At 45.6% G+C, this 12,453-nt stretch overlaps 1 protein-coding gene across 1 annotated transcript; it reads right to left on the reverse strand.

The window, feature by feature from the left end:
• Positions 1-1,239: 1,239 nt before the first annotated feature.
• Positions 1,240-8,084, reverse strand: LOC128351373 (matrix metalloproteinase-18-like). Its single transcript, XM_053310870.1, has 6 exons — positions 7,896-8,084; positions 6,710-6,924; positions 6,411-6,556; positions 5,385-5,510; positions 3,378-3,539; positions 1,240-1,962 (listed from the first exon to the last, which is right to left on the reverse strand). Exons 1-6 carry the CDS (start codon positions 7,986-7,988, stop codon positions 1,949-1,951), a joined length of 756 nt encoding a protein of 251 aa, XP_053166845.1. The 5' UTR covers positions 7,989-8,084; the 3' UTR covers positions 1,240-1,948.
• Between the last annotated feature and the right edge of the window lie 4,369 nt (positions 8,085-12,453).

Consider the following 12,453-nt stretch of genomic DNA (forward strand, 5'->3'; position numbering starts at 1 on the left):
TTAGATAGTGTCACTCCTTATTGGGTCTCACCCTAGTCACATGCCTAAGGCCTACGGCTGCTCAAGCCTTTCTTGTAGGGAGAAAGGCTTGAGCAGTAATTAATTAATTACTGCTTGAGCAGTAATTAATTAAATTACGAGGCTATTCTCATGCGCACGCAACACAGGCTAGGGAAGCTCAGCCTGGGTTAGGCTGTGTGTGACAACTGCTGGGAATGGGCCTGACCCTGGCGGGGCAGTGCTGCCTAGCCCTGCTTTGAAACCTGGCTCTTATCCAGGCTCGAGGGAGCCCTTAACCTGGCCTCTGGGACTATGTGTTTGCTGGGGCTAAGTTCAGCCCCTGTAGACACAGAGTCAGGCACCTGGAGTGCCCATCTCCTGGGGGAATCTGCCAATGCATCCTGCACATTGCACAGTGCATTGTGGGATATCTGGAGGCTGGGATGCAAGGCAGAGCATCTGGGAGTGCGGTCCATGCTCCCAGCAAGAGTACAGCATTTGTCTGGGGGGAAGGTGAGTACAACCCACCCGCCGCCCTGTGCGCCTGCTGCCCCATCCACCCGGTCATGTGAACTACATCTATATGTGCCAAAGTCCCATCTAGATCAGTGAGGCTTATATTTGGAACCTGAACAAGTCTAAGTTTAGTTGGATTGGTTCCATGCAGAGATACTCTTACCCCTGGACTTCGGGGCCAAAATCCAGGGCCTCCACACACCCTGGGGGCCCCAAATCCTCTTTAGTTTGCTGCAGGTGCTGTGGTCACCCAGCTGAGCATGATGATGCTTAATTTGCAGGGGCGGTGGCCCTCCAAAGGTCTTTAGGTTCAGTCTCCAAAATTACCTAGGTGCACCTCTGGGTCCATAGAGTAAAAAAACTAAATGATGGTCCAGTGTTGTAGATTCTGTGGTCTTCAAGATGAGTCTCAAACCTAAATGGTTGAATTCTAGTGGCAGGGACAATTCAGATCAGGTTCAGTCAACTTTAATTTCAGTCAACCTCAGTGCCGCCCTGAGCCAAGATAACCTCTTAATTTACATAAAGCTAAGCAGTGACTGCTTATGGTATATCAATAATCTTTGAATAATCTTGTGAGAACCAGACAGTTTTATCTTCCCACATCCTCTTAAAATCTGTGAGAGAACACAGAAAATCCTTCCTCATGAGGAAGTGCTGATGATTAAGTTACTTGAGAGAGAGAAAACACACAACAATGCTCCCATTCAGCTTGGTTTAATTTTAGAAAGTTTATTATTAATTATTAAACGGCACGTTATTAAGCAGTATATGATTAACAGCTGCAGTGCTTTATCCATTTATTTGTATGATGCTAAACCTCTTTAATAGTGGATAGAGCCAGCTAATGAAATACCACAACAATTCATTATTATCATTGGTATTTCATCATAAGAGAAGCATACTCCACTCTGATGACAAGTTTCCTTTGTGTAAAACACTTCAGTGTAGGAAGAAACTAGTGTGGGAAAGGAAGCCATGCCTAAGTTTTCATATACAGGGATAAATAGTGCTTTGGTTGAGGCATGCCTTTGGCACTCCTGCCCCCCATGATAATCAATGGAAGTTCATGTTTGTAGCTAGTATCCAGATAACCTGTGGAATTTTGAATAAAAGGTTAAAGACACTATCTCCCCCCCGCCCCGCTTGCTCACTGCAGGCAGTCCATCCCACCAACAGTGAGCCACCACTCCTAGCTTGGCACCCCATTCAGGTAGGTGCCCTGAATGACTGCCTAGATAGCCCACCCCTAAAGTTTGTATGGCCATGAGAGAACAGCTTAACCTGAGTGCTGTGTTTTCACATCAAATTCTGAAGTTTCAAATTTCAGTTCGGTTTATGACACTTTATGAAAAGGAAATATGTGAGACAAGTATGAGCAGCATAACATATACACATTTGCTGAGATTCATCCTGAGGTTCTTCAAGGGCTTCATTTCTTCTTTCCTGTGAAAGGAATACATGGATATTCTTACACAAATAAATAGAAATCGCTAAAGAAAAAGAGAAATATCCACACAAATATTGTTGGACAATATTTGCTCAACAGCAAGGTTCAGGTTACCCCCTGTTATTCATCATGATTATATTCAAACTAGTCATGAGCAGCACCACTGAAATCAATGAGACAAGTTAGCCATGGGTAACTTAAATCCCATTAATTTCAGTGAGACTTAGTCACGACTTTCTTTGGATACAAATCTGTGTGTATTATTTTACTCCTTGAATACTTAATTTGATTTTAAGAGTCAGCTTAATTATTCCTTGCTTATTTACCTCACAGCCTATTCCCAAGGACATGTTCTAGAATCCACTGAAATCAGTTGTGTCCTTTGTATTGATTGCAAGTGGGTATGCCATAGGGCACTTCTGCATGCACCCTAAGTATGATAGTATATATGCTTTGTATGCAGTACATGTTTTGTATGTTCTGAAGCTATGGGTGCCTCTGAGTACCAGTTGCAGGGGAGTAATGGCAGGAGAGAGGGCACGCCCTCAACTCCTGTCTGTGGCTTCCAGCGGCATCTGGTGGGCCACTGTGCGAAACAGGATGCTGGACTAGATGGGCCTTGGGCCTGATCCAGCAGGGCTGTTCTTATGTTCTTATAGTAGATGCAGCCAGTCAGTACAGACAAGACTGAACTGGATGGATCGATGGTCTGACTCTGCATGAAGCAGCTTCATATACTCTTCCACAGTTCAGTGGTAGAGCAGAAGGTTCCAGGTTCCATCTGAAATCCTAGAGAACCCCTGGCAGTCAGAACTGTTAGGCAGACCAATGACCTGACTAAGTACAGTATAAGACAACGTCACATAGTTTTGAGCATTATATACTATAATAACTTAGTTATATTGTTTGTCTGCATATATCTGTGTACACCATGCTGTTCTGGGTGAGTCTTTTCCTCATCTTAAGTAACGTCTGTTCCAAGTAATTAGAAAAAAAGACATCTAGAACCTGCCGAAGGGGAAGATGTGATCAAATTACCACCCCACCTGTTGCTAATGAAATCAAGTCAAGAATGGCCCATCTTGCAAAACGCTTGGTCTTCAGAGGCACACTAAGAACTCTTAAACCACAAAAGACACATTCATTCTCTCTCTGCCACACATATACCCTAGGTGATGAGTGCCATGCCATCACCATCAACCATGCTTTCCATCTATATGCTTTGTGATGGATCAAAGAGTGTGGATCCACTTTTGATCCACTTTTGTGTGGATCAAAGAGAAGATCCACATGCTGTAACTGGGCCCAGAACCCCAAAGTTGATTGGGGCAAATTGAGTTAGTTGGGTATGGGGCACAAGGCTCCAAGCACGATTTATCCTGAGAAACAGAATTTTTACATTGGAGCTTACCATATAATCTTTGGATCTTTTGTGTATCATCATTTGAGAGCTTGAATCTCTGTGGGTTCTGATAGGAATAGGAAGGGTACATCAAGGCTCCACGGACACTTGAATGTTGCAGTCCCAAGGAATGACCAAATTCATGTGCAGCAACAAGGAAAAGGTTGACTTCTAAAGTTCAGAGATGGGGTAAGTGAAGGAAAGCAGGTGAGTGCATAAATTTGTTAACCGCCCTGAGCCATTTTGGAAGAGCAGTATAAAAATCAATTATTTATTTGATTGATTGATTGATTGATTGATTGATTGATTTCTATACCGCCCTTCCAATAATGGCTCAGGGCAGTTTACACAGAGTAATAACAAATAAATAAGATGGATCCCTGTCCCCAAAGGGCTCACAATCTAAAAATAAACCTAAGACAGACACCAGCAACAGTCACTGGAGGTACTGTGCTGGGGGTGGATGGGGCCCATAAACAAACAAACAAACAAACAAACAAACAAACAAACAAACAAACAAACAAACACAAATATAAAAATAAATAAATAAAAATTTTATATATATATATATATATATATATATATATATATATAATAAATTGGCATATGGTACCTTGCTTTTCTTGACTGTGATAAAATCAATTACTTAGGCTTAACGTAGCCAACTGATGAACATTTTTCTGGCATAGACACATACATACTTACATCAGTGGTACTGAAGTAAGATAGTTTGACAGATGAAATTGCTGGCCACCACTGCAGTGTAATTGAGTGGGGAAGGGAAATTCCCCAAATACCTTCAGGCATCAAGGGATGGCAACGAAGACCCAGGGTGAGGGGCGTGTGTGTGATCATGGGCCCTCAGCTCATCTGTATTGGTAAGGAATAGCCTTATATTTAAAAAGATTGAGCCCAGTACTGCCCAATTTGCTGGGCAGCAGTTCCTCCCATTCCTACCACATGAAGCTCTTCAGTTGAAAACACCACTTTATACATGCATGTATTTATCACACATGTATTTATTTATTACACATATGACCCCTTGTACACATCCACTTGGGTTGTCATCACTTCCTGGGTACCTGGTACATGCTTTAGCTTTAGCATACAAATCTGGACCACATGAAGCAGCCACAGTGTGGTAGGGAGTTTCTCATGCTAATATCAGAGTTCCTCGCACCTGGACTGGGGCTCTGTGCACAGCCTGCATTGACCTGCACATGCTGTGTGGACAGGAGGAGGATTTGGACAGGTACTTGGGTTCCTTTGGGTTGACTCCAAGGTCTGCTTTTCAGTTGCTTTGGTTGGCCCCAATAAAGATTTCACTACAGCTGTGGCTTTTGGATATGGGTTTATAGTTTTCAGAAGAGAAGATCTCCTTGTTCTGTGTTTTCCATTGGGGTTGAGATATAGAATTAATACCACTAGAGATGTATAATTGGTTTTTAAAAAAAACCTCTTTTCTCACCGCGGCATGCAACAACACACAAGTAGACTTCCAACCGAGAGGGATTGTGGGTCCCCCCAGAATGCCCCACGCACCCACGTGGGGCATCCTGGGACTTCCTTGGGCCAGGCGTCCCCCGATCCCCGCAGCCCCCACCAGCTCCGTGGCGTAGTCAGTAGTCATGTGGGCGGCCCATCCGGCCACCCAGGGCTCCAGGCATGATCATCTGCGGGGAGAGCAGGCTAAGCCCGCTCTCCCTGCAGACCTCATTGAGGCGCTTCACAGTTATCGTGTGAAGCGCCTTCTTGATTTATTTCAGTTGCTCTTGCTTAGAGAATGGCAAGTCTAGATCATGGGAGGTAAGAAGTAAGGGCGGGGCCCTAACAAACCACAATAGGGTGAGACAAGCCATGGTTTGATTGGCTGTGGTGCCAATCCAGGTTTGTTAAACAAGCCTTATTTAAAATGAATGGTGGCTCCACATAATGTCTGTACCCATACATTGAGTTTGACAGGTTGTGGTGCTGACCTGATAAGCTGAACTTCTATATTTTATAAGGAATGCTTACCTCTGTTGTATTCTGACCACCTCTCACTCTCATCAAAGTGGGCATCTCCCCCTGTGCCTTGACCAGGAGGAAAGGCATGAGCCAAAATTCCCCCTCTTCCATCAAAAGCAGAACTGTCACCATGGGCTAAATGTAAAAGGAAACAAGAGATATTGTCAGTGGCAAATTTTCATTGAGCTCAGGCTTGATTCTTGGATTGTTCAGATAGTCCGAAATCCCAATTGCTCTTTGACTATTTTACTGTGCATGTTGTAGTGGTGTCTGTAGCTGAATAGTAAGGCAATGCTCTCCATGTAAAAGGCCTCATATTCACTTCCTGGTATCTCCAGATAGGGCTACGGAAGACCCCATCTGAATCCCCAAAGGGTTGCTGCCTGCCAGTGTAGGCAATATTCAGTTGGATCTATGGTTTGCCTAGTAGACTACAGCTTCATATGTAATCTACACTGCCCCCCACCCCACACCAACAGTGGTGTCAGCAGTGTGATGAAACCTCTGGATGAGATTCAAATTTAGTGCACTTCCACAATTAATATTTCCAGAGCATTTTGAATGTTCTGCTGACAGGAATGGAGGGGCATGTGTGAAGGTTGGAAGCTCTCACTGTCATGGCAGCCAAAGTACTGCTCGGTTGTTTCACAGTTGTTTCATGGATTGCAGCAGACTGCCAGCAGATGGCACTAAGGAAATAATGTGGCGAGGCTTCTCAGTGTGGATTTCCTGTTCTAATTTCCACGTTAATTTGTGCTGAACTTGAAATATATCAGCATCTGGAAGGCCCCCGAGTCAGGACTTCCTCCTTTTTATTGGGATTGACTGGCTCCAAAGAGCAATAATTTCAAGGACAGAGAAGTTGGCTTAGATCTGAGAGATGAAAAAGAGCCAGGCATTCTTCTTACATGCTTAGCTCAGAGATGTTTCCTTTGGTCCCTGACACTGCCTCAGAAAAGGTCACATCCTATCTCTGTGTGTATTTATGTTAACGGAACATATTTTTTGCTAGCTGAGAAATATAGGCAGCCTTACCACCATATGCAAAAGAAATTTCAATATCTGCAGGTCTTGAAGTTTTCCTGAACACCAGTGGGGTCACATCACTCCACACCTGGAATGCCTGCTTTATTATCCGGTCCACTGTCTGTGAAGGCAGGTCACGGGTATACCTATTGATCCTTGGAACAACACAGTAAAATGAAATATTAATGTTCATGAAATAGCATTGTTGTTCTTATTCGTCTTTTGAGCAACACAACACAATGCAATGTAATATAAATATTCAGGAAATAGCATTGCTGGTTCTTGAGAAAAGCTTGAATATAACTAACCTGTAAGTCAGCACATTTCTTCCCCAACGCGGTGCAGATTGCGAGGCTCCTGCTACATCTGGGACTCCACATCTAGGCTGATTCATTACCTCTTCAGTTTCTTTAGTGAGTGTTCCTGTTACAGTCAGATGGAAGAACTTCTGCATCTCTCTGATCTGTTCTTCAAGGTGTGGACCTCCTTTTAGAACGGATGGGTAGAACTTGTCAAGATAACCCTGGAGAAAGACATGGGAAAGTCACTGTAGAGTGCTGGATATAGGTATTACAGCTACACAAGTTGGAAACTGGCATAAATTATTGTCGCAGACATAGGAACATAGGAAGCTGCAATATACTGAGTCAAACCATAGGTCCATCTAGCTCAGTATTGTCTTCACAGACTGGCAGCAGCTTCTCCAAGGTTGCAGGCAGGAATCTCTCTCAGCCCTATCTTGGAGAAGCCAGAGAGGGAACTTGGAACCTTCTGCTCTTCCCAGAGAGGCTCCATTCCCTGAGGGGAATATCTTGCAGTGCTCAAACATCAAGTCTCCCATTCATATGCAACCAGGGCAGACCCTGCTTAGCTATGGGGACAAGTCATGCTTTCTACCACAAGACCAGCTCTCCTCTTCCCTAAACAAATGTTGTGTGCACTTGCCTGGAACTGGCACATGTGACTGAATGTTCTTTATTTCTGCTCTAAGTGAACATTTTTTTTTAAATGTTTATATTCATGGTTGGCCTATGATATGCTAGTATTGCAGAATCTTTGGATATGCTAGTGCTGCAGGGTCTGATGGCACATGATACTGCCATCTTGCTGAAGCTAAGTAGGTCCAGGTCTGGTCAGTGCCTGGATGGGTGACCGCTGGGGAACCATCTGTATGCCAACATGAATTCCACAATGGAAGAAAAATTGAATATTTAAAAGGTTATTATTTAAATATGACATGCTGCCTACAAAATTTACATCATCGTGTCCTTTAAAAGAAAATAGTATTTTTTCAGAAAGACTTGGAAAATTGCCTTCCATGGGCTCCCTCCTACCTGGTTGTACTGAGGGAGAGTTTCTCCACCATGAATGAGCACAGAAGTGGTCTCAGGAATCTAGGACCTCAGCATTTGCTCAGTGGTACCAATCCCCAATGCCAGCTCCACATTCATTACACATGGTAGAGAACAGTTAATAAAATTTGGTATTACATACCTGTAGAACCTGCTGTGCAGTGTGTCTGGGATCCACTGGGACAGCAAAGCTGTGAGACAGAAAAAGTGCAGCACAGAATAGTATGCTCTCCATTGTGCACCTGTTGAGAGGTCTACAGTAAAGAAGACGCCTTTGACTGTGATATCTATGAGCTAAAGAGGACACATTTATATAGAAGCGTCTAGCATGGAGTACTAGCCCCCTCATGACTCACTTTGTCACATTGTTTACAGTTTTGTGAGTCTGTGTAATCCCCCCACCCCCCGAAGTTCTAACTTCGCAATAGAGGAAGTCCTCAGGCATACGACACAATTTGTTCCTGAGAATTGTCTGAAGGAAAAATGTCTTAACTTGGAGCCGATGTTGTCATCTGACAAAAAATAGACCTTAGCTTTTCAAGAAACCCTGGTTGGGACTTCCTTTTAAACCTGACTCTGGGTATCGCCAACCAGCCACGGGTTTCCTTCCCAGCACTCTAATGGCGTTGCCCTGCTGCTGTTGCCATCTTGAAGGGATGTGCTTATGAACATACATTATTGTCACTTCATTTTCAGAGAGCAAAGCACTCAGTGCCCATCTTGCCGTCCTGTCCCTCTTCTCTTCTGATTGCTAGGAGGGGGAAGCAAGGGACAGAGTAGGGAGAGGGAATGCCCTTGTTTGACTTTGCCATTTGAAAGGTGGACAAGCTTGGGAAGGAACGTGATGATGTCCCTTTTTGCAAGGCAACTTCTTTATTGGATCAGAGACAGGGGGAGGGGCAGGTCGAGAGCACGGAAAGGTGGCCAGCAAAGGTGCTCTAACCCCCGGACCTTGGGGCCCCGGTCCGTGGCCTTCAAGGTCTGGGAGGGCCTCTAAATGGCCGGGGGCCTCCTACAATCACCCTACGCCTGCCTGCCGTGCCATGGCTAACCTACATGCCATTTGTTTTTAAAAAAACAAAGCTGCCATGTGGCTGAAGGGTGGCTGCAGGGAGGGGCTAGCCAAGTAGTCAACCTCCTCCCCCCCTCTGGTGGCAGCGATGGGGGGAGAGACTGCTGCCCAGTGGCTGCTGTGAACTGCGAGGAGTGCCTTGCAGTTCACAGCAGCCACTGGGCAGAGAGGACGCGCCCACCAGCTGCTCCCCCCATTGCCATTGCCACTGCCACCGCTGGCGGGAGGGAGGAGGAGGTCAACTACTGCCCCCCCCCGGAGGCACCCCTCGACTGTGTGGCGGCTTTGGTTTTTTTTTTACAAAACTGGCACGTAGGTTAGCTGCAACAGGAGCCCCACAAAAGTAGGTTTGGGGGGTCTCACGGTGTGTGTGGGGGTGTCTCACAGAAAGGCTGGTCCAGGTGACAAAGTCATCTAGGTGCTCCCCTGGTGGCCAGCCAGAAGTGCCAAAGGCATGGGATGGGAGCAATCCCAGGTGGGTCTGTGCCGCTGTCTCGATGATTGCAGCTCCAGAAAGAGAACAAATCCATGGTTATGGCACCATCTGTGTTTGGATGTAACACTGCTTCCAGAAAGCCTCAGATGATGGCAGCAAAACTCACTATGAACCAAAGGTTCAAGTTGGAGTTTGGCAAGGCAAACCACAGGTTGCTTTTGCTGTGAATCCATGGTTGCACGCACTTAGATGTAATGGAGTTCCAACTTCTGCCCTGATTACTTCCGTTTTCATGTTATTTGTGAATGTGTCCATTTTTATAAATGGTTTGGTTCCTGAACCAAATCTGGATACCTTCAGGACCTTTTTGAGGGTAATTGCCCCAGGATCAGGGAACTGCTCCAAGTCTCACACATGCTGTGTGTGTGGGGCAGGGGTTGGATCCAAAATATGGCTCACTATTTGAAATGAGCATATTGATTATTTTCATTCAAGGCAATAAAACTGATCAGTTAAATATAACCACTGAATCAAGTTATTTCAGCCTTTTGGATTATTACATTGATACAGGATGCTGTGGTTTACATACTGCACAATTCTACACACTCAGTGGAACATCATTTTTGTGCACTGGCTCACGAGCACTGTTGTGCACATACAAAAATGGAGTTGCACCACACTGTCACACAACTCCATTTGTGTGCTTGTTGCACTTGTGTAAACATTACGTTACTTTCTGCCATGTGCACAATGCTGTGCAGTATGCCAGCTAGAGAGAAGAAAGTGGGAGGCTCAAATGAACGTTCTACCTCTGGACCTCTCAAAGTCTTAAAAAGGCCCAATTTCTTTCTGATGCTCTCAAAGTTGGTGATGCGTCAGTCACAGATGTGCAGACAGGCTGCAGGGAAGTTGATGGAGGAGAATGGGAAGTGGCACACTCTTGTCACGCACTCTCTTCCTGGTCCTTTCCCCCTTTTCTGTGGGAGGAAGGGAGGCAGTTTGGTAGTTCAACTTCATCTCCTTCTCCTGGGCAAAGCTTAGCCAGAGAAAGAGGAGGGTGGGCAGGAAGCACCATGTGGGCTGGGAACAGGCCAAGTTCATTCCCTCTAACCATCACAGCACAGCATCTGAGTCTGGAGCAGCAGCAAAAGTGGTAGGTGGAACTTCTTGGATGGGTGAGTCAGCCAATCCTTCTGCAACCTCAGATGCAGCAGCCGCCTCCACCAGGACTGCTGGTTTTTATGGCAATTAAGGCTGTACATGAACCAAGATTTGTGCACTGGTTCGGTGCCACGGGGAGGGCGAGTGAGATCTTTAAGTAAAAGGAGAGCAGGTCCTAACGTGCTCTGCACTGCCACATGCAGCTTCCTGCTGCTACAGCGCTTGTCTTACGTACCCCCATGTGGTGCCAGCATGCACATGATGTCCACGCACCAGCACACATATGACGTTTCCTCTTCTGAAGTCCAACACATCAGCACAATTCTACACACTCAATGGAACATCATGTTTGTGTGCTTGCACAACTTCATTCTCTCTCATACACACATGTATCCCTTTACTCTCCCCCAATGAAGCTAAATGTCTGTTAAAGGGGGAACGTTAAGTGCTGGACATAGGGGCATCTGTATTGGACTTCCTTGGCAGAGCTCCACTCGCATATCATTGTCATATCTCAAATCAAAGACAGTGTAAAAACTAGTTCCCAGCCTTGACTAGGAGAAAAACAATTCCATTCAGTCACTAAGTTACTACAGTTCTTTTTGGATTCTCAGAGGAGACCCCAATTCTAAAAAGGGGTTGCCAGCTTGTTTATATCATACTCACCTTGCATGGGCAGAGAGCTGGTCTTGTGGTAAAGAAAGGGAAAGGTTGTGCCGTCAGGTCTGTGCCGACTCCTGGTGATCACAGTCATGTGGTTTTCTTGGTAGAATACAGGAATGGTTTACCATTGCCTTTTCCTGTGCCATATGAGATGATGCCTTTCAGCACCTTCCTATATCACTGCTGCCCAATATAGGTGTTTCCCATAGTCTAGGAAACACACCAGTGGGGATTTGAAACAACAGCCTCCTGCTCAATAGGCACGATGCCTCCCCGCTGCACCATTAGGTGGCATTGGCCTTGTGGTAGCAAGCATGACTTGACCCCTTTGCTAAGTAGGGTCCACCCTGGTATTTGAGTGGGAATTGTGAACACTATAAGATATTCCTCATAGGGGATGGGGCTGCTCTGGGAAGAGCATCTGCATGCTTGCATGCAGAAGGTTCCAAGTTCCCTCCCTGGCATCTCCAAGATTCAGCAGAGAGAGACTCCTGCCTGCAACCTTGGAGAAGGTGGTGGCGGCAAATGGAGCTGGCAAGCGGGGAGAAAGGAGGCAGCAATAGGTGTCAAAGGTGGGGAGCATCTTCAAACCTTGCCCCAAAGTTGCCTCCAGCCTCAAAGTGATGCACATACAATTAAAACGCCAAAATAAACAGGCTTCTGGTTGCGGCTCCTGGTGGTTCTTAAAGGTGTAGCAAGTCCAATGTACATAAGCCTCCGGAAAATGGCCACCAGGAAGAAATCGGCAGCTGATGTGGGGGCGGGATTCTCCTCTCCTCCACCGAAGAGCCACAGATTTAAAAGAGCTAACGGAGCAAAGAGGCACCTTTTCAAGTGGTGATTCTCTTTATATTTAGCAAGGGGAGAGCAACTGGCCCGATCCACCCTCAGCACAGCATCCCTCCCGTGGCTGTTGCTGGTGTCTACCTTATGTTTATGTTTTAAGATGGTGAACCCTTTGGGGAACGGGAGGCATCTTATTTATTTGTTGTTTCTTTTTCTATGTAAACCACTTTCAAAACTTGGTTTAAAAAGCGGTATATAAATATGCTTAGTAGTAGTAGTAGTAGTAGCAGCAGCAGCAGTAGTTATAGTAGTAGTAGTAATAGTGGGCGGCCTCTGCCTTCCATCTGTTCTTCTTTGCAGCAGCTCCTAATGTCAGCAAGCCCTGATGGGGCAAGATGGCAACAGTCCTGATCCCCACCCAGATGTTTTAGCTGCTGCTCTGAGAGACCTGATGGCAAGTGTGGAGAGTGTAATTGTAGGTCCCTGTTTGATAAACAACCTACTACTCATTGATTAGAAGGAAAGGTCATGCATTCCTTTTTTTCATTCACTCTGATCCAACTAGGGAGGGATCGCATGCAT

This window comes from Hemicordylus capensis, chromosome 3 (assembly GCF_027244095.1).
Source record: "Hemicordylus capensis ecotype Gifberg chromosome 3, rHemCap1.1.pri, whole genome shotgun sequence".
In the NCBI taxonomy this organism is placed as follows: Eukaryota; Metazoa; Chordata; class Lepidosauria; order Squamata; family Cordylidae; genus Hemicordylus; species Hemicordylus capensis.